Raw genomic sequence first — 23977 nt, forward strand, 5'->3', positions numbered from 1 at the left:
TTTACTTGTGAGGTTTAATATTATGCCTTAATATAAAATATCATCAATTAACATTGATAAAGAGTGGACATTTATGTAAGGTAAGCATAAAAAACTACAAAACGACCCTTGAAGATGAATAAATAATTACTTATTATCACATGCACACGAGACTATAGATGATCTATAGGATATAACATTCCAACACTTGTTGGTTGAATCTAGTGAGATAATTCAATACCTTATTTTAAAATTATTTTGTAAAAGCAATATTAAATTATATTGCATAAAACAATTTTTTTCACATAATATAGGCATTATAATTAAACTAATTTTTCAAATAACACTGTGCTTACAATTATTTATCCCCACAATGACATATATTACTCTACAAAAAAAAGGTACAAACATAACCTCAAAATGCCTATAGTTTTCATAACTTCACTTTCTTCCTTTTATTTAACAAGTTCACTTCTATTGAAACTTGTTTATTCATGCATTATGAATATCTTCAATTAATATTTATTTGACTAAGCAACCATTTTATCTGAAAACATCTAATGGTTTCTTAGCAGACAAAGAAACCAACAGTATTGCACATCACTACAAAAAATTTATCTTAGCAATAATTACTGCTATTTTTCAAATAAATTTAATCATTTAAGTTACAAAGGCAGTTTCCAGATCTTAACAGAATAAATAATGCTGCATGTGTGCATTTGTAGCTGAACACAAGATTAACCAACTATTTTGACGAGGAACCATATATGTGATTTGAAGTCAAATTACATTGCTGATTTCTGTTGTATCATGTCAAATGTATAAAACAGTTATATTTTAATGGCATGATCTTTGCAAATAGAATGAATCTAAATATTTCTAACCAAGTGGTCAATGGAACCATCGTCAAGTCTCACATCTTTACATAAAACGTTGGATATTAGAAGTGAATAAATGTCGACTATGTTACACATTGTTATAGAATCAGTTTGGTTTATTCATTCCAGAAAGTCAGAGTTTTATAGTACAAATACCATGCATTGTAGGTTATACATATTCACAACTGCTTAAAAAATATCTATTTGGATATGATAAACATGTCCATACAAGCTTTTCAAAATACATGCCAAAACTTTTGATGCAATTCAAATTATTTAGTCAGCAAGATTGATGAACTACACATTCTAAATTTTCTGAAAAATTATTTAGCACAGAGTTAGTGGACTTTTTCACAACAGACCAAGGATTCAGCAAATTCTTGTTTATCAGAAACTATTGAATGCATGAATATTAAACAGTATAGCCTCAATCACAAAAAAAAGTGTGGTAGAGAGAAAGAGATGAAAACACTCACCCTCTGGTATCGTGGAAGTGCTGCAGGTCGCGCATGAAGGATTCGCGCATCCTCTCGTAACTAACGGAGCTCGAATCCTTGGCATTATTTTGCTGATCTTTACCCGAGACACCAGCACTAGCAGCAGCAGCAGCACCGCAGGCAGTATTTTGCTGCTGCTGCAGGGCCATTATGTTCCTCATTGGCAGAGGAAGAGGACAACGAGGGAGAGGTAGAGGGGAAGCGAGGGCTCGAGCAAAACACACTGGGACTCGCGTGTGTGTGCCTGATGTGCTCCTCGCTGCTCTTCACACGACGACACAACGTTGTCGCCGTCGTTAAAATTCACTAGGTATTGGATAAATCACGCCGACTACGACGACGGTGATGCTGATAATGTTGGTGACGGCGACGACGACGACGACGACGAGGATGAAACAACACTGCACGTCCAACCTCTACGACGACGCGGAGGAGGTGCAGCTCTCCCGCAGCTGCTCGTCCCTGCTCGTTGAGAACACCATCTTCGAGATAGGAACCGGCGCCCAGGAGTAATCGTAATTGTAGCAGCAGCATCGACGACGACGTTGAGGTGGAGGAGGACGACGCGCCAGCAGCTCCATCGATGGCGCCCCGTGCATTTGGCTGCTATACCTACCTACTACTGCTGCTGCTGCTCACTCTCTCACTCACACTTACTTATTAAATGATACTTTACTCCACTCCGGTACTCGATGATAGTGAAGCAGATGACACTTGCACACTCAATTATATCCACACTTTTAGCACCACTGTACCCTGCACTTGTATTACTTACTTACTTACGTTACTAAAAACTGAAGCCGTCGTCGAACGAACGCAACTCCTTACTTACTATAGGTAGATAGGTACATACACACTATACACAGATGTGTGTGTATACATACACGAGAGAACACACAGGAGGGACGGCTGATGTCCGCGCGCGCGGGCCAACCTCCTTTTTTTTTTCTCCCGTGATGTTTCGCGATTTTAGCCCCCGCGCGAACACGACGATGGGGCGCGCGCTCCTCTCTCCTCGAGGAGAGCGAGAGAGAGTGCAGTCCGAGACACACACGCGGTAAGTACGGATGGGGTGGCGCGCGAGCGAGCGACCGACCGACCGACCGACCGTACGATACGATGGATGATGATATGATATTCCCTCTCGCGCGCGCGTGCGGGTGCGGGAGAGAGGTATAGTGTATAGTTGGTGTTGTGCACGGGCGAACGAACGATAAACACCACACGCAGCGAGAGAGCAAACGGTCTCTCACTCTCTCTCTCTCTTGGTCGTTGACGAATAACCCTCTCTAGCTGTCCCGGCGACGGCGCAACCCTAAGAGATCGTGCTAATGCACGCACTTATATGGGAAAGTACTGCAGAATATGGGTAACCCAGCCTAGCTGCTCTCTCTCTGCCCTGGGCTGGTGCTCTCTCTGCTGCGTATATATAGTTCGGTTGGCGCGTCTCCGTTTCTTGCCTTGTTGCGAGTTTCCGATCGCAGCGCACCCGCTCGACTCAGTGGCTGTACTCGACGGAAACGAGACGAAGCTTGGAAATTACCTACTGTTATGTGTACAGTGCGATCGAGTTCTTCTTCCGACTTTCTCGACATCGTCACACACAATGCCTTACATTATTTGGAGGTGTGTGTGTGTAAATATCTCTTTCTTTTCTTGCACTCCACGAGAGTCAAACGGAGAGGGGAGTAATCGATTCCTCTCTTTTCTTCAAATTCATTCGCACCTGTCTTTTTTATTTTATTGTCGTGCGAGGGGGTGGAACCGAGGAAAGAGTATTTCTTTCTCGCATTTTTCTCGGGAGGCAGCGAGGCATGCTCACTATACGCACGCGCTCCGATTTCTTTTTCTTCTTATCCTCTGTTCTATAAATCTGTACGAGCAGGTATGCAGTATAGAAGATTGGTTGAATATGCATCTTATCATCACGTACTTTAAGGGTTATTGTCGCTCTTTTTCTTTTCTCATGTTTTGAAGTGGAAACATTGTACATATTTATGCGTGTTCGTCTAAATCTTTCTGGCAAATACTTACTACTTATGTAGTGCCAAAGCCAAAAGAATACTTGAAACATTTAGTTGGAATACATCATTTTGTTAATCTCTTGTTTTTTCGTAGTAATGCTCACTTGATTTTATCGGAAATTGAATTTGAATCACCTTGTCACGGTTTTTTTCAGTCTTTGATAAACTGTGCTTTGATTAAGATGTTATACTTACGGGTACCGTTTTGAGGGTGCCGATTACATTATCGATCCATCAATTGCATCAAAACGATCGATTTTTTAAACTCTGAAAAGTTACCTTAGGAAGTGTCAGTGCTGCCAAGTAACTGATAAAATAAACTCTACCTCTAAATCAATTACTTGTGGACATGATGACGAATGTAAGAGAAAAACATTTTTTTACCCCCATAAACATTTTGTTGGCACTTTGGAATTTATTTTTTTTTATCCACACTACTTAAGTACTATTTTAAATTAAAAGTTTGCTGCGCTGATTATTTTGAATTTACCGCGCTGCTTGTGTGTTTTGGCAGCACCGAACGGGGTAACCCCCCTAAAAACTATATTTATCCTTCGATATGCGACGATATCGCGATTTTACTTTGAAATTAGTTGAAGTACCAAAGTTTCTCTGTTATTATTGCAGACATTTGAACTCTCAGCTCTGGTGTTGTAAATATGCATGGCAATGATATATAATTTCAAAGCTGCGAGAGTATAGGCTGTTGAGGGTGCCTGTACATGGGAAACCGGAGAATGCCAGTCAAAGCTTCGGCGGGCGATTCAATTCAAATTGATAGAGATCAATTTTTTTTTTTTTTCTTGCATTCCATACAACAGACACCTTGTTTTCAATGAAACTAGACTCTGAAGTCGTATTTTGATTTTAGAAACTGATTTTAGTAAAAAGTTTAAAAAAATTTCGAGTCAGTATAACAAACGACTAGTCGGTAAACAGGGAAATTGCAGTACCAGGCTGCCAGCAAAAACTAGTCATTTGTTATACTTACTCGAAATTTTTTACCAAAATCAATTTCTGACATTAAAATGCGACTTTAGAGTCTAGTTTCATTGAAAACAAGGTGTCTGTTGTACGGAATGCAAGAAAAAAAAATATATTGATCTCTATCAATTTGAATTGAATCGCCCGCCGAAGCTTTGACTGGCATTGCCATTGATTGTGCGGTAAAAATTTGAAGCTTTAAAAGAAGGCTGCTGTAAATTACAGTAGTTAAATAACGAACACTCGAGAAAATACTTTCGTTTATGATTAAAAATCTATGAGTTGGTTTTAAGTATTATTCCAGCAACAATTTCCTTGGTCCATTTACTTTTGTTTTCATGACGGAATTTTTGTTTGTTAACAATTCCAAAATTGATATAAAAAAATGAAATCATGTACTTACAAATCAAACGATTTTCGCTTTTTACTTTAACACTTCGAGAAAATTTGTCAAAAGTTACCGATTCTTCGACACAAAATATGTTTTGAAGTACCGTTTATTTTGATACTCAAGTATCGATTCATTTACGTACACACAGTCATGAGTTCGAAGTAAAACGAGAAAAAAAAGACCAGCAATGAGGAGAAGAGACACAAGAAAACAAAAAAAAATACACGACGATGACGCTAAACGGTCCGTGAAATTATGAAGTGCCACTGTAGATTACAAAAAAGACGCACGTGATTAATCGAATTAATTGTCTCTAATTCTCCTTGTAACAACTGTAATCCAATATACTTAATTTCAAAAAGAGCATCAAAACATATAACATTTTTCTAATGTCATAGTTTTTTGACGTTTAACTTTATTTATTTATGTATTGTTTAAAGCACTCAACTTTGTAAAACCATGTATTCATGTATCTTTTGCAAATGATTTTTGTATTAAAAAGAATTGCAAGTTGAAGTGCTTTTTTACGATGATGTTTATCCATAAGAAAGACAAAAATCTTTCCCTTATTCGTAAAGTGGTAGCACCCCCCTTCCACCATATTATGTATTAACATGGGATAGTGTTGAGTGACGTTTATGCACTCACACGTTCTTTTCACACCCCTTGTGCTGTACGTCTTCCATGCATGAACGCGCGCCAAACAGAGAGAGCATTTTTTTATCTCCACTATCCTGTCGCGGATGTAAGTAACGTGACGCTTGGGATAAGCCTGCAAACGTGTGGTTTTATATTTTGTATATGCACGTACTTATGCACGTACATCAAAATGGCTGACGATTTACAGCACGTGATGTGCATACATGTATACTACATAAATTTCGTTTTGATTTAATGCTCTTGGAAGGGGGTGGATTTTGTAATCGACACCTCTTTAATTTGGGATTGGATGCAATGATAATTTTGAGCTTCTGAACTGTCAAAAATAATTTTTTTAAATCAGATTTTTATGCACTGAACATAAAATAATTGCAACCTATCTATTGGGGTTTTGTGGTTTTTTCAGGCTACTCAGCGGATTGATGAGAAATTCATTTTTTAAGCAGAATTGTCAAGCTCAATCAAATTGTACAGTATTGTATTAGGAGCTATTGGATTAGACTCGAATGAATGTGATAAACGTTTCGATGACTGACTGATATGAGAATCAACGATTAAGTTTACCATTAATATTTATATTTAGGATTTATGATTGGCGCACCATTTTTTTACCAAAATAAAATAAACTAATTTCTACTGGTAATTCAATGAAATTAAAACATTCGTTTTCGATTCTAATGCAGCATCTTTATACACCGCAGCAAATATCGCGCCCGAGGAAATCTGCGCCCCAGTGCCAAATATTTTTATTCCAATCGAGGTGATTAGAAAACGTCCAAAGTAGGAAAAATAATGTTCATTCCAATTTAGTTCGAAATTTTTGAAATGCCGTATCGTTGTTGTAGGGGGCACTACTTTCCAGGGAACAAACGTGCAAGCTCGACTGATCACCTTTCAAACACCAGAGTACACATGTAGCGTCTGAGCCCGACGACGACGTGCCATCGTCGCAAGCAATAAGCGCTGGTGTCGAGTGTCGAGGGAGGACTTTGACTAGTTAGTGGTCACTAGTTCGCGCTGGCGTACGGGAAGCGATGCCGCGCTTGATCACCGTGGTATATACAGCGACCGTCCTGCTTGCCCTTACCGTGTGTTCCAGTAGCGCTCTGCGACAACTTACCGACAACTTAAACATGACGCAAGATATCGTGAGACATAATTAAGTTGTCGGTAAGTTGTCGGAGAGCGTTACTGGAACACCCCCTTAGGCGCTCTCTTACCACCACAGCTGAGGCGAGGGAAAAAGCCGGAAAAGGAGTCGAGAAGAAAAGGGACCAAGGCCCGTCTGCGCGCGGGACGCCGCCAAGCCCGACTGCCTGTACGTGCTCAAGAAAAGCCATGTATAATTATTAACATTAATCCAAGTAAGATTTACATTAAGTTTCTCTTTATTAAGTTATGTACAATTACTTAACTCAACGTTGTAGCATTAAAGTGATATTAAACATACTTGTGCGTACATTTGCTCATATTACTCGAATCCTCGCGCGAAACTCTCAAATTATTGAGTCTCAACCCAAGACTCCCAAACACATACCACATTCTGATAAGAAAGAAAACTTTGTGATTCTGGAATTTGATAATGAAAATTCAAAATCACCTTCAACGTCCACTTTTAGCTTGTAGTATCGCGAGACAAGAAAAATTAAAAAAAAAAAAAAAAAAAAAAAAAAAAAACTCCCAAACAAGTTTCGGTAAATTATAACTTTGTGCAATGGTGATTATGCAGCGATAAAGTGATATTCCAATCGAGTGATTCACGCTCAATATTCTAGCGACTAACGTGATTTTGGTAACGTACAACATCCTGAAGCGCAAAAAATCCTGCTGACATGAAGAGTCCACCTCAGGAGAACGTCCTGTTGACGTTCCCAAGGATCACCAAAAAGAGCGGCCCTTAGCGAAAGCCCCTTTTGGTTGTATGTACATTCAAACCTCGTAGCCATTTAAAATCCATCCAAGACAAAACTTCTTACCGAGCGAGAATGTTTATATCTTTGAAACCAAAAAAAAAAAAAAAAACTTAAAATCATCGCACCCTGACAAGCGACTCCGAAAATTTGAAAACGGAGTCGCTCCAAAATCATAATAAAACGACGACATCGGCGCCAGCAGCAGCAAACCCACAGCGAAAGCTCAGAACACACCCTTTCGAAACTTTCTGAGCCCGAGAGTAAGTAATGGATATTATACCCGCATATCTCTCCAGCGGCGAACATCTGTTCTCTCTCGCCCTCGGCTGGAGCAATATGAATGGTTTGCAAATAAAGGACGGAAATTGTCGTCGTCATCGCCGTGTCCGTAAGTCCGTATAACTCTACCTCGTACACGCGCGCATATACACACACAACGTATAAGTTAAATGCACGAGAGAGAGAGAGAGAGAGAGAGATATTATATATAGCTTGTTGTAAGCAGTTAAGGAAGGAGCGTAGGCGAAACATGTCACGTCTTCGTCGAGGAAGGAGCGATTGCTCCGAAAAGTTATTGTTTTAATTGCAATTTTTTTTGCTGCCACAGTCGTCGTTGCACTTACCGTAACGGTGCATGTTTTTTTTTTTCATACGTACAACATGTACACCTAATACACACCAATTGTGTCGATTGTGTGCGCGTGTGCGTGGCGCTATCCGTTTTAATTGTGCCGTTCCATCGATTAATTTGTTTGTTTAACCGCTCGGCTCATCATTTTTTTCGGGAGGAAAGAAAAAATTTTCTTCTCCTCGTGTACGTCATGTACGGTTTAATACTACGTGCGGTTAACGCGCGGGGTGTGCGTTTGTGTGTATACACGACGCCCCCGCATATATAGAGGTGCTGTATACCTACAAAGAAGTGTATTAAGCAGCAGCGGCGGCTGCAGTAAAGAACATCAGGATCTCTTGCACTCTCTTGAGAGACAACGCTCCGCTGTTATACTCGTATTCTTTTTCTTCTTCACCTACTGGCTGTATAAGTATATATACATCGTAATATTACACACGTACCCGCAACTCTGTTGCACTCCACACGCACATCATACTGTGTACCTATACGTATCCTGTATTAGAAGCTCATACGTGTGTATACGAGGCCCTGCAGGGAGCCAAGTGAATTTCCTCCGACCGATAATGCCAGAGTAAGTTTGTCACATCATTATATTATATCATTACTATTATTATAAATACCGTGTATATATTATATTGTACACCTACCCACACACGTACATGTATACGCGTTTATATAGTATATTATGTGTCAAATTACAGAGAGAGAGAGAGAGAGAGAATGATAGTATACTCCGATTTTTATGCATTATTGTTTTTTTGTTTCTAATCGCGATGGGCGACGCGAAAATAAATATAAACAAGGGCACAGCCTTTCGGAGTTTCTTGCAGACACGCGTCATGCAGTTACAATTTATAATGCATATTATCCTAAATTGACAAGCATTACAAACAATGAATAATAGTAAAAATATGTATTGGGTGCGTCAAGTAAACAAAAAAAAAAAAAAAAAAAAAGCAACAACAACGGCAGTGACCATAAATATTATGTATGCTCGGTCTATTCCTTTTTCGGCGACTTTCGCCGCGTCGCGCACGCCTCAGGATATCCGGAGACTCGACGCGAGAAAGTATACACTAGACCCTCGCAGAGCTATGCACATTTATATACATAAACTTGTTTAAGTGACTTTTTATTCATTATATTGCGTTTTTTTCCATCGATTTTTTATGGAACACGAGATAGTTTAATTGACTGTCACTTGTTGTTTAAAAAAAATATTTTTCATTAAATAACATTGTATGAGTTTTTTCTCTCGTTACATTAGTTTTATGGATATTCTCTCCTTGACCGTTTGAGCCATTTAATTAGTGGAAAAAAAAGTACCAACTCGCCGAGCAGTTATTGAAGTTGAACGCAAAACGTGAAAGTCGAGAGTTGTTTTTTTTTTTTTTCTTTTTTCCTTTGGATGGCTGTATATATTCAATCATCGCCCGTTCAGTGTCTTTTTTTGTTACCTCCCAGCGTATCGATATACGCGGCTGTGCGTAATAGAGTATAATAAAATTGTGTAATTCTTGGGTTAATTGTTTAGCAGAAAACTATGTACATAAATTAGGTACCTGATGAAAAAATGCAGATAATGTACGAGTAATATATTTAATAGCCAACGCGTATATATGTATGTTAACGAGTTAGCATTGCGTACGCGAGAGCGCGATTGGAAAATCGTTAAAATTAACCAATTTTTTTTTCACCTGACGCATCCGAGCTTTTCCAATAAAAACTCACGCCCGAGACAAAAGAGGTCCTCTAAAAATAATCGAGCTGCCTCTCGTGTAGATAACGATTTATAAAGCACAGCGTTCGAAAGAGTATATATATATACCTACGTATTTATGTATGAATGTGTTTACAGACGCATATAAGCCATGAGAGCAGCAACGCGTTGTGTAATCGCGTATTAGCAATGCCAGGCACTTTTATCTAAGCAACTCCATCATCCGATCTTTAAAGATCTTGCCTCTCCCCCTCTCTCTCTCTCTCTGTACTGTCTGTGATGTGCGCTTTGTGCGCGCAAGTGTGTATACACGTGTTTGCGTAGTTGAGATAATAATATATTGTATTGATGACGTTGGTGATATGAATATCCGGGCGCAGATGTCGAGCTTCAACAGAAACACCGCCAGCCAGAGAGCGACGCCGGTGATTGATTATGACCGGCAGTTCCAGGAGGACCTCGAGCGCGCCCAGGCCCTCAGCCTCGAGAGCCTGGCCCTCGAAAAGTTCCGGCTGCAGAAGCAACAGACCCAGGGCTCCTCGCGCCCACCGTCCACCACCTGCAACAACAGCTCGAGCCAAAACAACGCGGAACCCGATGGCTGCACCAACGAAAAGTACGTTATATATGCTGCAACGATTTGGATCATTGCTTCGCGGATATGAAATGAACCATTGATTTCAGTAAGTTCCAACTCAAGAGCCGGCCGAGGCCAGGGAGCAACACGAGCAACCAGTCGAGGAACGGTATGATCGTGCAAATCCAGCCGCCCCCGGTGCCGAGTCGGAGAAACTCGACGACCAATCAGAGCCAGACTGCCGATCTCATCAACTTCACGAGCCCCGTCAAGCAGGACAGCCTCGCTCAGTACTGCTGCGAGCCACCTCCTCCGTTGCCCTCGTGAGTACATGTATTTATACTTCATCATTTACAAACGAGGAAGGATAATAAACAACAAAAAATATTAATAATAATTGCCCTTGACAGAAAGCAAGCCGCGGTGGTGGTGGTCGAGCCGAAATGGGAGGGCCATACGGCGCTGCTCAGGAAAAACTCTCGGGTCTCGAGGAGCAATAGTTCCGCTGGTGCCTATCAGACGACGGATTTTAGGTACAACTCGGTGGTGCAGGTCAAGTGCACCACGGCGCCCTGCACACCAGGAACACCCGGCATCAGTCCGGTTCTAGCGAGGGCTGGAAGCGTCAGCAACAACATTCCCGACATCGTGCCGCAGGTGATTTTTACTATTTATTCATTTGATTGTAATGTTTTGATTCTCGATGTCGACCGACGACCAGAGTAGAGTAGCAAATTTTTTTTGTTGTTTTTTTAAACAAGTACTGTTTGAAATAAAAAACCAATATGTGCGTTTAACACTACAAATGTTTTTTTTTTTTTTATACCTTAGCCCACCTGGAATCCACATACATTTAGAACTTGTACTCTTCAGGTATTTCGAAGTAGATATCATCTCTCTTTTTGCACCACCTTAGAAACTAGAGTCGAATTTAATTGTTCGTCACCCATAGTCTGTGCATAGTTATTTTGTTTTCTCGAGCCACTATACTCAAAAAGCAGCAAATACGTAATATTGTACATGAGCACAAAAGCGCCACGCATAATATATATATTTTACCGATCTCTCCCACCTTTACTTCCAGATCCCACCTCTGCCAGCGAACTATCGGCCAGCGCCTCCTCCCGCTCCAACGGCCAACAATCACCACCCACAGTTGGCAGGTTACCCAACGGAGAACGGCCAGCTGAATGTTCCAAAGGTGGCCGTGAAGAAACTAAACAGCAACCTCATAGACCTGAGCGTGTTCGAGCTCGCCGAGGACAAGACGAACGTACGCGTGAGTGTCCTCGAGGCGTTCGACCCGCTGCTCATCAAGACTGAAGAAGAACCTTCTTGCAGGGACACCGTCATTTCCAAGGCTTCTGTTAACGATGGTCAGTGCGCTATTTCCTCTTTTTTTTCCATCACTATACCGATCGAAGAGAAGGAAAAAAAATCGGTTCGAGTTTCGTTCCACGTCTCTTGTTGATAAAAACACAAAAATTCGCTCAACTAGTGTTAGATTACGCGACCGCGCGCACCGACTCGTTTATAAATAAGTATAGTTGTTGTTGTTACGTGTGAACCCTCGCACACACTATCCGCGAGCCGATCGAGTGATAGATTCCTGTTTATCGAGCGCAGCTATTTTGCACCTATACCGCGTCGATTAACTCCAAGGCTGAAGCTGCAATTAGTATATTACATTCATGTACAGCCAAAGACTCGATAAAGTCACCCATTCGCGAAATACTTGAACCGCGGATCAGTATAAACATCGATCAATCCGTACATGTAAACACGATTGTTTCATTTGCAGATACAGAGTCACAGATGGAAGGATCGGTATACGACCCCTTCGACCCGTTCGATTATATGTACAGTACGAGCGAGACCGTCAACTCGGACCCGGTGTACGCGGCCGTCGAAAAGACCTCCAAGTCACCGGTAGTCTCGCCCGCGGCACCACCGCCCCTTCCACCTCGCAACTCCTCGGCTTGGAACACCATCGAGAGGAGGAGAACGTCCCTGGACCGCAGAGTAAGTATATGTTTTTTTTTACTTTTCCAATTTTCATTCCACATCTGTACTCACTGGGTGCGTTTTGGGGTATCAGCAAAAGCGACGGACCCGGTTGTACGAGAACGTGACGATCGTCAAAGCCAGGGCCTCGCTTCACGACTGCGATCTACTGGCCTTCCACAAGATGATCCTATCAATCAGAGGTACGTGACTTAGGGAATTTTTAAACGATTTTCATACCGATTTTACAATTCAACCGATCGATCCAGGGGACTTTCCGTTCAACGATCCCAACACCAACATCGGCCACGTCGTCAGTCCGATGATGGAGAGCTCGTATCCGGAAAACACGAGCATCAAGCTGATTGTGCACTCGAAAATGCTGACCGAGGCGAAAGACACCGCGCCGTCCATATCTTTTACGTGCGACGGTAAGTAGATCGGACAATTACTTTGTCCTCTTTTCAGTATTTACGAGAGACGAGGAGAGAGTTGTATGTGTAACAACGTTATGCAACGACCTCGCGTTATCGTTGAAATATAATTATATCGCTTGTCGGTCTGCTGTGCCGAGGAGAAATTAAAATTACCCATCGATGAGCGCGAATAGTGTCGATTACGTTAAAATTGACGGGAGAACCGTTCGGTATTTGTGTGCGATAGTCAACTGCAGCGTGGAGCACGTCATTCTGAACGTGGCCTGTTCGATGGAGGACGAGGGCACGGTCAACGTCGACAAGTACTGTCTCAGGGTGTGGGGTTTGGCCGAGTACTTTGCCCCAAGCACGAGCCTCGCCCAGTACGAGTACGTCCACCAGTGCATCAAGCTGGAAAAGGACATTGAGCTCGCCATCGAGACCCGAGCGCAAATGAAGAGGTCGATCGCTAGAACGGCAAGTGTCGTGCGTCTGCATGTACCTGTGACTATAAGAGAGAGTAACGATGATGAATGTATTTTTCTTATTCTTCAGCTTCAAGATGACAATCAGGATCAGTACCTCAAGCTGGAAAACATCCTGCCGAACGAGCCGCTGCAGCCGATATCCTACGACACCCTCCTCATCCTTCTAGGTGAGCCTTGACGACGACCAATACCACTTTTACTATAGAGAATGGAAAAAAAAAAAAAACGTGCTTCCATTTCCCCAGAAACCGTGGAGAAGGAGATGGAGAGAGTCGAGTCGACGGCGGCCCAATTGGCGACGTCGAGCCACGGCTCTGGCCTCCTGCCCCAGTTGCAGCCCAAGGGCGTGGTGCAGGCGGTCAAGGCCGTCTGCGCGCTGATGGGCAACATCGAGACGTACGAGATCACCGAGGCGGTCGACAACTTTGTCAACGCGTGCTGCAAGTTCCTGCCGCAGATACACACGGCGAACATTGAGTGCAAAAAACCCGAGATACTCCACGAGGACGGCGATTACGCGGTCGTGACTCTGAGGACCAAGTTCCCGGACGTCATATCCTCGCACTGCAACAAGATCAGGGACGCGGTGCAGGACCTCGTGGAGACGTACTGCCACGCATTTAGGGTCGATTTTCAGCTCAACAGCCGGGGCGAGTATCCGACGAGTAAGGAAGAGCCTTTTTTTCCCTTTAATTATTACCATTTGAGGCTTTGATGAAAAGAGTTTAAGTACCATTTGTCTCGTAACTTCGACAGATACTCTGATCTCTTCGCAAGTGCTGGATACGGTTTTAGTGAGGGTAGGGGCGCTGCACAGGTTGCCGAGCTCGTGCAAGCACGACGATTACATTGTCGCAGCGCAGATATTCCACGGTACCAGACCCGTTGGTAATCCCGTCCTCTCCGAGCCCATGACGGCTGGCCATTCGAACTTTTACCCGAAAATCTTGTTCAATTCCTGGTAATAATTTATTCTTTTTTTTTTCTCCTTGGATAAAAATAATACTTGTATATTTACCTTTGGAAAAAAACAATAGGCTGGAGTTCCGAGGATTAAGCGTTTGTCAGGTTCCGAGGGAAGCCCGACTGGTGCTCGTTATCTACGGACGAACCCAGCAGCCCGTCGATCACGAATCCAACTCGAGCCAGAGTACCATGGAGAAGGTAGAGATAGGCTGGGGTGCTCTGCAATTTTTCGACTACGATGGGTACGAGATGAAATTTTTTTACTTTCCGCCAATAGTATACATTTTTGTCATAATACATATTGAATAAAACAAAAAAAAAAAAAACGCGCGTCTCTCTCTCCAGAGTCATGAGCCAAGGGAGCTTCTTCCTGTCTCTGTGGCCAGCGGCGGCCGACAAGAGACTGGGTCCAGCGCCGGCGCCAGGAATACACCCCCACGGTGATACCCATCCGATTATCGGAATAGAGCTTCCGGATTACGGGGGCAAGGTGCTCTTTCCCACGGAACTTCGTGACCACAACATCGATTCGCTCGATTTTAATTCGCTCGACAGAAACACGCAGGAATTGCTCGCGTACATCACGGAACAGGACACTTTCTCGAGGTATATTATATACTTATTAACCATAGGCCAAACTGTTGTACGGTCGGTATAAAATGCCTGTGTGTATTAATCTATACCGTTTGTATTTTTAGACCACCTATTGAAGAGCGAGAAATTTTGTGGGAAAAGAGGCACTACCTGCACGAAAAGCCAGAAGCTCTGCCCAAGGTGTTGTTGGCCGCTCACAGCTGGGATTGGGCTTGCCTGCCCGACTTGCACGCGTCGCTGCGAGTTTGGAGTCCCCTGCCGCCGGTTCAAGCTCTCCAGTTACTCTTGCCGTGGTAAGTGTGACGATTATTACGTGCAATGTAGTACCTGAAACGATTAACAAAAAAAAAAAAAAACCTTTTCCCTCTAGCTTCCCAGATATGAAAGTTAGAGAACTGGCAGTAAGTCGAATACGGGAACTGAGCAACGACGAGCTGGTCGATTACCTGCCTCAGCTACTCCAGGCGTTGAAGCACGAGACTTACGAGGCCTCGCCCCTCGCGAGGTTCCTACTGGAAAGGGCACTCACGTCCCCGCGCGTCGCCCATCACGTCTACTGGCTGTTGAACCAAGCTCTGCCTGGCCAGAGCCCCCAAGTACGTGACCAAAAACCTGTAATGTCTACATGTATCTTGGCTCGAGATTGATTCAACGCCATTTTTTCAGAATTCGTCGGAAACTTCCATGCAAGACGACAAGAGTTTGAGCTTTGCGCGCTACCACAGGAGATTACAGCTCATGCTCCGCGCCCTCCTGGGTGTCATAGGCGAGGCCCTGCGAAACAGCTTCCTCGCCCAACAGTTCCTCGTTAAGGTGCGCGTTTTTTTTTTTCCTAGCCCGATCATCCACAATGATGCCTTGTATAACCTGTATTTTTCCCCCCTAGAATTTGCACGAAGTGGCGGAAAGCATAAAGACAACCAAAGAATCCCTGAGGATGGACGTGCTGAAGACGGGCCTGCAAGGTATCGACACACAACTAACCGAGGACGAAGGCACGTGCCTGCCGCTGTCGCTGAGCCGGCAAGTCACCGGCATCAACGTCCAGTCCTGTTCCTACTTTCCCTCCTTCACGTTACCCCTTAAGATAAACTTTGTCGGCTGCGACAGCACCATCAGCCCAGCCATTTTCAAGGTTCGCCAAGTGCACTATTATTACCATTATTTTGTTCTCATTCCGATTTTTCTGTAACTGAATTGTTCATGGATTTGTAGGTTGGAGACGATCTGCAGCAGGACATGCTGACGATCCAGATGGTGCGCATAATGGACAAGTTGTGGCTGAAGGAAGGCCTGGACCTGAAAATGGTGACCTTTGGCTGCGTACCCACGGGAATAAAGCGAGGAATGATCGAGATGGTGACAAACGCCGAGACTCTGCGAAAAATCCAGGTGGAGTTTGGACTGACCGGGTCGTTCAAGGACCGGCCGATAGCCGAATGGCTGGCCAAGCACAACCCGTCCGAGCTCGAGTACGAGCGGGCCGTCGAGAATTTCACCGCCTCGTGCGCCGGCTACAGCGTCGTCACCTACATACTCGGCATCTGCGACAGGCACAACGACAACATCATGCTCAAGACCTCCGGGCACCTCTTTCACATAGATTTTGGCAAGTTTCTCGGCGACGCGCAGATGTTTGGCAATTTCAAGAGGTGCGTGTGCTTCTTCAATTGACACACATGTACTGTTATCACACCTTAATATTGCTAATTTCAACGCAGGGATCGAACGCCCTTTGTACTGACCTCCGACATGGCGTACGTGATTAACGGCGGGGACAAGCCATCCGCGAAATTCCACCACTTTGTCGAGCTGTGCTGTCAAGCGTTCAACATCGTGAGAAAGCACGGCAACTTGATTCTCCATCTTTTCGGTCTGGTAAGTTGATATAATTATTATTTTTCATCAAAATATTATTTTTCTTTCTCATACGCCGAGCGCTCGATCATCGAGTACATGTACAAACAATGGAAGAGCTCTCGACGGGAAAAAGGCTTATCGCGACAACTATATATTTTTATCGCGGCGCCGGCTGAAGAACCGCAATACCGCGTGTCATTTGTTTTCCGCTCTCTTTCGCTATTGCGCGCGTGCAGCGTCGCGATGAGAAAGTATCACGCGGGTCGATTGTGCTCGGAAGAAAAATGTCACCGAGAAAAACCAACGATCCGCATGAACGAGTACACCCCTTCCACGGCAACGGTAAGAACATTCGTGCCCGACACCTGTTCGCAGATGACGTCCTCGGGCATACCAGGCGTGACGATGGACGCGGTGAGCTACGTGCAACGAGCCCTGCTACCCGGCCAGTCCAACCCCGAGGCGGCGGCTACCTTTGCCCGGATGATCGAGAGCTCGCTCAAGAGCTGGTTCACCCAGTTCAACTTTTTCCTCCACAACCTGGCCCAGCTGAGGTTCAGCGGCGACCACAGCGAGGGCGAGCTCCTGTCCTTTGTGCCGCGCTCGTACACGTGTGTATCATTTTCTTGGATAATAATATACGAGCAATTGTACATTGCACAATGGAAATACAATATCATCGCGTCACGTGTCTCCAGAATGCAGCAGGAGGGCCAGTTGACTAGCGTCCAGGTCTACGGCTACCAGAAGCGCTACGACCCGGAAAAGTATTACATGTACATACTGAAGATACAGAGGAAGGGCCAGACCGATCCTACCTACCTGTTTCGCTCGTACAAGGAGTTCTGCGAGTTCTACCAGAAGCTCTGCATACACTTTCCCCTCGCCAAGGTCTCCAGGTGAGCTTTTAATTTCCTGTCTTGCTAAAGAAAAAAAAAAAAAAAAAAAAAAAAAAAAAAAAAAAAAAAAGAAAAAAAAGAAAAAAAGAAAAAGAAATCTGTTCAACGTGCAATTGGGAGTAACCTTTTTTCCCCCTCCTTTTCAAATGTACACAAACACGAGACACAACGAAATAACTTCCAAGAGATCGTGTATTTTCTTAAATGACAAAAAAAGCTATGCATGTACACAAGCAAACCTTGAATGAAAAAATAAGGGTAAATCGCAATGACATGAAATAGAAAACGTTAATGTTCATCGGTGTCTTTTTGTATCTCGTTGTCGTTGCTCGAGCTAGCCTCGAGTTTGTCACTCTGGTCGGCCGATGCGGTCGCGTCAGTGGGTGGGTGGTTTTCCACGGCCTTGCCGACTGTGGGCTCCGCTGCAGGTACGTCCTGGCCATTTTTCACGGCACTCCAGTAACTCGACTGCTCGATCGTCCGGTAAAAGCCGTCGCTCGTGGCCGACTCCTTGGCCGTCTCCTCGACGTTGAAGGTTTGCTTGCAGTTCCCTTGACCCATCCTATTTTTGTTTTGTATCCGCTTACCACGACCTGTCGAATGTTCGAGACTACATGTGTACAAAGAAGGCTATATATATTTCGCAAGGATGGCCACACGCAGTCGAGCGAGTTGTAGCTGCCGCGTGCGCCTTGGGTTACAGGGGCTCCGGGAAAACGCAAAAAAAGTGTATAGGTATACATGGTTATTCTCACCAAACTGTAACAATAACACTCCGAGCAAAGGTGCAGAGGACAAACGATCCAGCAAGTCGGTCGACCACGTATAAGGTAGCAGTGAACAACATCGGCGACACTGTGTTACATTACTTAGTCATCGGCTCGTTTATTGTCATCGCCCAAGGCGGCACTTTGTCGATGAGAATCCGCTCGCTTGTAGTCCGACGCTCGTTCAAAGCGACGTACAATACGTGCATACCTAATTGTATTCTTGTCTTGTGATTTCTTTCTTTTTTTTTTCCTTTTTCTTTTTCTTATCTCATCAGATATAACCGGTGCAAGCGTGTCTTATCGGAAGAGTAAATAGCGCGGGTCATTAGCGGCTTCCAAACCGACGATTCCCTTATCTTTCCGCGTCTTGATGGTCTATATGATGTACGCGCTTCGGTTGCGTGTATACACCCGCGTTTGGGAAATACACGAGGTGATGAAAGCGATAATGAATGAAGGAGAAGAAAAATAAATAGAAAAAAAAAAAAAAAAAAAAACAAATACTTTGATGCTACAAAACCGCAAATATATGTGTGTGTATATGTTGTGTCCATGTAAAGTTTGTCGAGCGGGATGAGCGTCGGGAGGTCGAACATCAAACAGGTGGCGAACAAGAGGCGCGCGGACATCGAGAAGTTCCTCGTGAGCTTGTTCAACATGGCCCCGGAGATATCGCAGAGCGACCTCGTCTACACGTTTTTCCATCCTCTACTGCGGGACCAGCAAAACGCGGACATCCACCTGCGCAAGGTCAAAGGTGCGGGTGCAACTTATTTTTTTTTTCCTCCAAGTATTATTGAAAAAAAAAGAAAAAAAAAAAAACCGTCTCTGATACAGTCGGAAACTGGTGGGTGGAGCAAAAGATATGCGAGAACATGCAGAACGGCCAGATAAAGTTGTCGCTGCACTACACGCGCGGCACGCTGTCGGTCATGGTTTACCACGCCCGTGGATTGCCAAAGGTGGCCAAGGGCGAGGAGCCCAACACTTACGTCAAGGTCTACCTTAAGCCCGACCCGACCAAGGTGACCAAGCGCAAGACGAAGGTCGTTAAGAAAAACGGAAATCCGTCCTTCATGGAGATGGTGGGTATTTTTTTACCGTTTTCACTCAGCGGGATCGTGACTTGCGGGCTCTATGGTCTTTTGATTTTTAACGTTTATAAGTAATAGAGGATTGACTTTATAAATCCACGACCATGTGTACATAATATGCTCAGTTGAATATTTTTGTCTGTTGGCAAATATCGTGCTCTACCGAGCTAATAGTACCTACATCGGTTATTGCATGTAAACGAGTGATTTTGGATTCCACAGCTCGAGTACCGAATGCCGCTGGAAGTGATACAGGACCGAACTCTGGAGGCGACGATATGGAACCACGACACGCTTCAGGAGAACGAGTTTCTCGGGGGTATCCGTTTGCCGCTCAATCAGATAGATCTGACCAATGAAATAGTCGAGTGGTTTCCGCTGGGCGGCATACGATGAACCGACTTTTGTTTTTCAACCTCATGATTCTTCTTTTTCTCTTTACATATATATTGTGAGTGTTTTTTTTTTTCTTTTTGTTTTTTTTTGAACAAGGCTGTGGAGTTTTTTTTTATTCAAGCGACGTTTCCCCACATTTTTATCATCGTCCAAAACTAATGCGCACAACATAAACTGAGATACGAGGATCGACTACTCGTATTCGGTGACCAATGAACTATTAACGGCTATAGCTCAAAGTCGTGTGAGCTACTTTCGTGTTTTACGAGGAAACGACAAACGCACCCATATCGTTCATTCGAAACATAAATATATAATACGTATGTATGACATAAGCGATGTTTTTTACCACGATTTTTCAAAGGAAAACTTAGTGACGCTTAGTGAAAGTTTTTTTGTAATTGTATGATTTTATACTGACGAAAAAGTGCCTGCTGCGATTTATACACACATCACTTACGTATACTTATTCACGCGTACCGCGGGAATCATGGGTTTTGAACGAGTTCGGATCTGTATGCGATGATTAGTTTATTTTAAAAGCTTTGATTCTTGTATCATCTTTTTTTCCATCGTCGGAAAGTGAATTGTATATACTATATATATATTTATGTATGCATCATTCATGAATTTATCGCTGCTATTCTAGCAATAGCAATGGTTTCGATATAGATTAATTTCTTCATTTTTTAAGGCTGCTTAACAAAGTAAGAAATAATAGAAAGAAGAAAACATATATTTTTCTTTTTGCTCTTTTTTTTTTTAATTTATTTTTAGATGATAACTTTATACATTATCCCAAAAGTATGCACTTTTACGATACCAAAATGTCTATTTATTTTAAGCAACGTAGATAGCCTCTATTTTTATTAATCGCAATAATCACATGTATTATTAATTTAGAGAAATCTTAACCGTCTCATTTTTTTTTAATCGTCCCACAATCAAGTGTATATTTAACCAATCATGTAACTCGCGTAGATTTATTTTATTAATTATTTTTATTGTACCCCCATAATTTTACCGCTTGACGATTATGAACTGCGTCACTGATAAAGTAATGATAAATTTTACTTGTACGTATACAGTCACTCGCTATCATTGGAGCAAAGGAATTATTATCAATAAATTTTAACACTTTGTATAATATCGTCTGGTTTTACTATTTATCCGTACCAAAAATATCCTATCATACTTTGGCTAAAATAAATAAAATATCAACTCCACTAGAAAACTTTTTAGCAAAGAATTTCGTTACAATCATCCGTTGCTTCAAATTCACTTACCTGTACGGAAAATGCCTTTCGAACGTATTTTTTGGGGAAGTTGGTGCTTTCACCAAAAGATGTCCCCTATATGCTCGTTCCAAGAGGATCGAAAATTGAAAAGTCTCCGAGGCGCCTGATTCATCGAAACATAAAGAAAAAACAACCCTGCTGTTTGTAACTTGTCACTTGGATCAAACCCCTTTTGTGAAAAAAAAAAAAAAAAAAAAAAAAAAAAAAAAAAAAAAAAAAAAGGAAAGAAACGTATCGAAACCCTTTTCTCTTTTTCCATCTGTATTGTATGTAAAAATTTCATTCATAACTCTTTAACCGCCCCGTGTACCCGATAAATGTACTCGAAATAGGAATAACAAAACACCGGCAAAATCTTCCCGAAAAATCGCCTCTCGAATTTCACCGGCGCACGGTCTAATTGACGCCAAGACTCCTCTCTCCCGTAAGTAAGTATACGGGCGAACGAGAAAAGCAAAAAGATAAAACGGGACAATCGTTTCCGGCCGATCTCCACTCCCGTCACCGCACCTACAAAATATACACAGCCGTATAAGCATAAAAGAGTCCCAACCTGTCGCCCTTCGGAGGAGAAGAGAACCCTTTCCCGTTTTTGCAGGTATATATGGGATTCCTCTGCGTGTGTGGCCAAACTAAACGGTATTATGTGCGAGGGTTGTGTCTATAGCGGCAGCACTAGAGAGAGAGAGAGAGCTGAGCTCCATTGAGCGCGTCAACCCTATGTATATATTATATACTGCTTTAACGAGATTAGAGATCGGCTGGCCGTGCGTGCGAGGTGTTCCCTCTCTTTTTGTGTGTTTCTATTGTGGGCACCGTCCTAACTATATGTTGGAAAAAAGAGTTGCTCGTGTTTATGCAGCCCTTTTTCGGAATTTTCCTACGGGTCAACTGTGCGATTTTGGGATCGCGATAAGTCGGACCTTGGATCGGTACAGACGTAGGCCCTTTTCTTTTTTTTTTTTTTTAATTTTCAGCTCGAGCGATTTACAGGAATTCTTTGCAGCTTCGCTTACGCCTCTTTAGGCTGCGATTGTGCAGACTTTGACAATAAATCGGTATGGCTCGTTGGTGCGGGAAATTTTTCGATTCAACGATTGAGGAACAAAATGTTTTTTTTTTTTCCCCGAGCTATGATTAAAGCCGATGCCAAAAAAGGGTCATTTAAAATATCGACGTATAATTAGGAGAATTTGCCTAAAAATAATACTTTTACCCTCGAAGTCGTTAACTTTGCTCCAAATAAACTAACTTTACCTCGTTTTCCAACTTTTTCGTAGAATTTTTCATAGTTAATTTTAATGGAGTTTTAATAGTTGGGCTTTTTTTTCTAATTGTCGCTCAAAAAACAATTCTCAAATTATTTTTGGAAGCAAAATGTCATACAGTGCAGACATTACGCAAAAAAAAAAGAAAAGTACACGGAAATAAACCAAAAAATGAGAAAACTTCCGAGTAATCAGAGAAAGAGAGAAACTAGTTTTTCCAAAGGTAGCATCATCTACCTCCCCTATTTCCGTTCTTACTCTCCTGTCTCGTGATTAGGCAAATAACTACTTTCTCGACTTTTGACGCTTGAAATTGAGATTCGATGGCAAATCTCCGTAAATCTTTCAATCATCTCACAAACATTCACCAAAGTGACGAGTTAGGAAAAAAAAAAAAAAGAATCCAATTCAGACGCGTCTACAGGCTTGAATATAGGCGTGTTAATAATAATGTCGCAAATCATTCCGCTTCCTCGTAAAAGCTCACACAAGCCCTGTATACACCGCTGCGTCGGCGCACTTCAAAAAAAAGGGTTGATACGAGCCCAGAACCGACCGGCCAGCAAAAGGAAAAAATCGTGACTCACCCGAGTGCCGTAGCGAATTCCGTCTTAGTTCACGTCCACACAAGCTGATCGATCATCCTTTATTTTTCCCATCCTTATTACCGCTTTTTGTGTCTGCGTAATCATTTAGCCTCTTGAAAAACCTCGTCGTGAAAGGACGCGCGGGCTTCCCTTTGCCTCTCCACCATCAGATTCCACAAAGTAGCCAAAGGAGGATGTATATACATTGTGCGGGCCAGCCAAAAGAGTTCGCGCGATTTCAAACGCCCGTCCCGGGGGCTACTCAAAAAATATTTCACGCTCCGAGCCGTGAATGGAGGCTTTTTTGCCACCTTAACGATCTTGTTCTGCCGATTCACGCTGGAACTTTTCCTCGATACCACCCGGAAAACGTCCTTTCTCTCCAAAAATTAATCAACCGTCCAAATGGCAAAAGTAAAGAGAAAAAAAAAAAAAAAAATCTGCTGGTACATTCATGGATGTCGAGATCCTCGATGTCCAGTAGGGCGCGCGACACGTGTTCCCCACGGAGAGCATACGAGGGAAAAAAATTCAATACCACCCAAACACACGCACGTCACAATAATATACCTACTACTCCTTCCGATGTCGCCACACGCAGCGCTCGAAATGCAAATACCGAAAAGCCCTCACCCCCCATTTCCACCCAAAAAAGAAGGAAAGAAAGAAACAGTTGCCATTCGTTCGCACGAGCATACAGTAAAATACAATGATACGGGACAAAAAGGCTTGAGAGGGCATTTTCCGGTAAAAACGAAAAATCCGCCTGAATTGATGATCGCTCCCCAAACGAGGGCCACACGTTCATCAATTAAAGTGCCAAAGAGGTACAACACGACACGTATATGTATATGTATACGGGTGACGTGCAGCGTTTACCCATTATTCCGTTGTAGGAGAAAGTAAGTATATATACATATATAGCTTTCCTTGGGTGTCGGAGCCTTTTGGGACCTGACGTAGGTATATACAAGGCCCGACACGATTATTACCAACGGGGGCTGCCTTCTTCTTTTTTTCTGCAGAAAAGCAAGTTATAACGTCCACGTGTATGTGCTCTTACGGCTCGTGTATACACAG

General features: G+C 43.0%; 2 protein-coding genes and 1 long non-coding RNA gene across 6 annotated transcripts in view; 1 reads left to right on the forward strand and 2 right to left on the reverse strand.

The window, feature by feature from the left end:
• Window positions 1-2910, reverse strand: part of Bap170 (Brahma associated protein 170kD) — a 40008-nt gene extending 37098 nt beyond the window's left edge. For all 3 annotated transcript variants that reach the window (XM_014363478.2, XM_014363477.2, XM_014363475.2), the window contains exon 1: window positions 1334-2910. In XM_014363478.2, coding sequence (XP_014218964.2) covers window positions 1334-1515 — 182 coding nt within the window. In that variant the 5' untranslated portion in view covers window positions 1516-2910. The remainder of the gene's footprint in view (window positions 1-1333) is intronic.
• A 4944-nt stretch (window positions 2911-7854) lies between these two features.
• Pi3K68D (phosphatidylinositol-4-phosphate 3-kinase catalytic subunit Pi3K68D) lies at window positions 7855-20891 on the forward strand. Of its 2 annotated transcripts, XM_023392180.2 has the most exons (26): window positions 7855-8531; window positions 10061-10296; window positions 10365-10580; window positions 10668-10914; window positions 11089-11130; window positions 11342-11633; window positions 12059-12279; window positions 12356-12464; window positions 12531-12692; window positions 12925-13154; window positions 13233-13332; window positions 13411-13830; window positions 13922-14126; window positions 14203-14373; window positions 14477-14737; window positions 14830-15018; window positions 15096-15321; window positions 15392-15538; window positions 15612-15860; window positions 15941-16377; window positions 16447-16603; window positions 16961-17196; window positions 17284-17484; window positions 18815-19011; window positions 19092-19339; window positions 19571-20891. In XM_023392180.2, the coding sequence occupies exons 2-26, from the start codon at window positions 10061-10063 to the stop codon at window positions 19742-19744; spliced, it is 5373 nt and encodes a 1790-aa protein (XP_023247948.2). In that variant the 5' UTR covers window positions 7855-8531; the 3' UTR covers window positions 19745-20891. The 2 variants fall into 2 exon arrangements, with proteins under 2 accessions (XP_023247948.2, XP_089454303.1); XM_089598177.1 differs by lacking the exon at window positions 11089-11130.
• Window positions 17659-18468, reverse strand: LOC149375634 (uncharacterized). The gene is made up of 2 exons (XR_016293697.1): window positions 18240-18468; window positions 17659-18077 (listed from the first exon to the last, which is right to left on the reverse strand). It is a non-coding gene; the product is annotated as an uncharacterized LOC149375634 (long non-coding RNA).
• Window positions 20892-23977: the final 3086 nt, after the last annotated feature.

The sequence above is a fragment of the Copidosoma floridanum genome, unplaced genomic scaffold (genome assembly GCF_036245765.1).
Source record: "Copidosoma floridanum isolate Cflo_tuat_1 unplaced genomic scaffold, Cflo_Japanese_pri ptg000006l, whole genome shotgun sequence".
Taxonomy (NCBI): domain Eukaryota; kingdom Metazoa; phylum Arthropoda; class Insecta; order Hymenoptera; family Encyrtidae; genus Copidosoma; species Copidosoma floridanum.

Bases quoted from the DNA above. Each gene is read 5' to 3' on its own strand.
- Pi3K68D (XM_023392180.2), top strand. From the start codon at position 10,061: ATGTCGAGCTTCAACAGAAACACCGCCAGCCAGAGAGCGACGCCGGTG. The intron at 16,604-16,960 runs GTAAGTTGATAT...ACCTGTTCGCAG, and splicing joins TTCTCCATCTTTTCGGTCTG to ATGACGTCCTCGGGCATACC. The intron at 19,340-19,570 runs GTGGGTATTTTT...TGGATTCCACAG, and splicing joins ATCCGTCCTTCATGGAGATG to CTCGAGTACCGAATGCCGCT.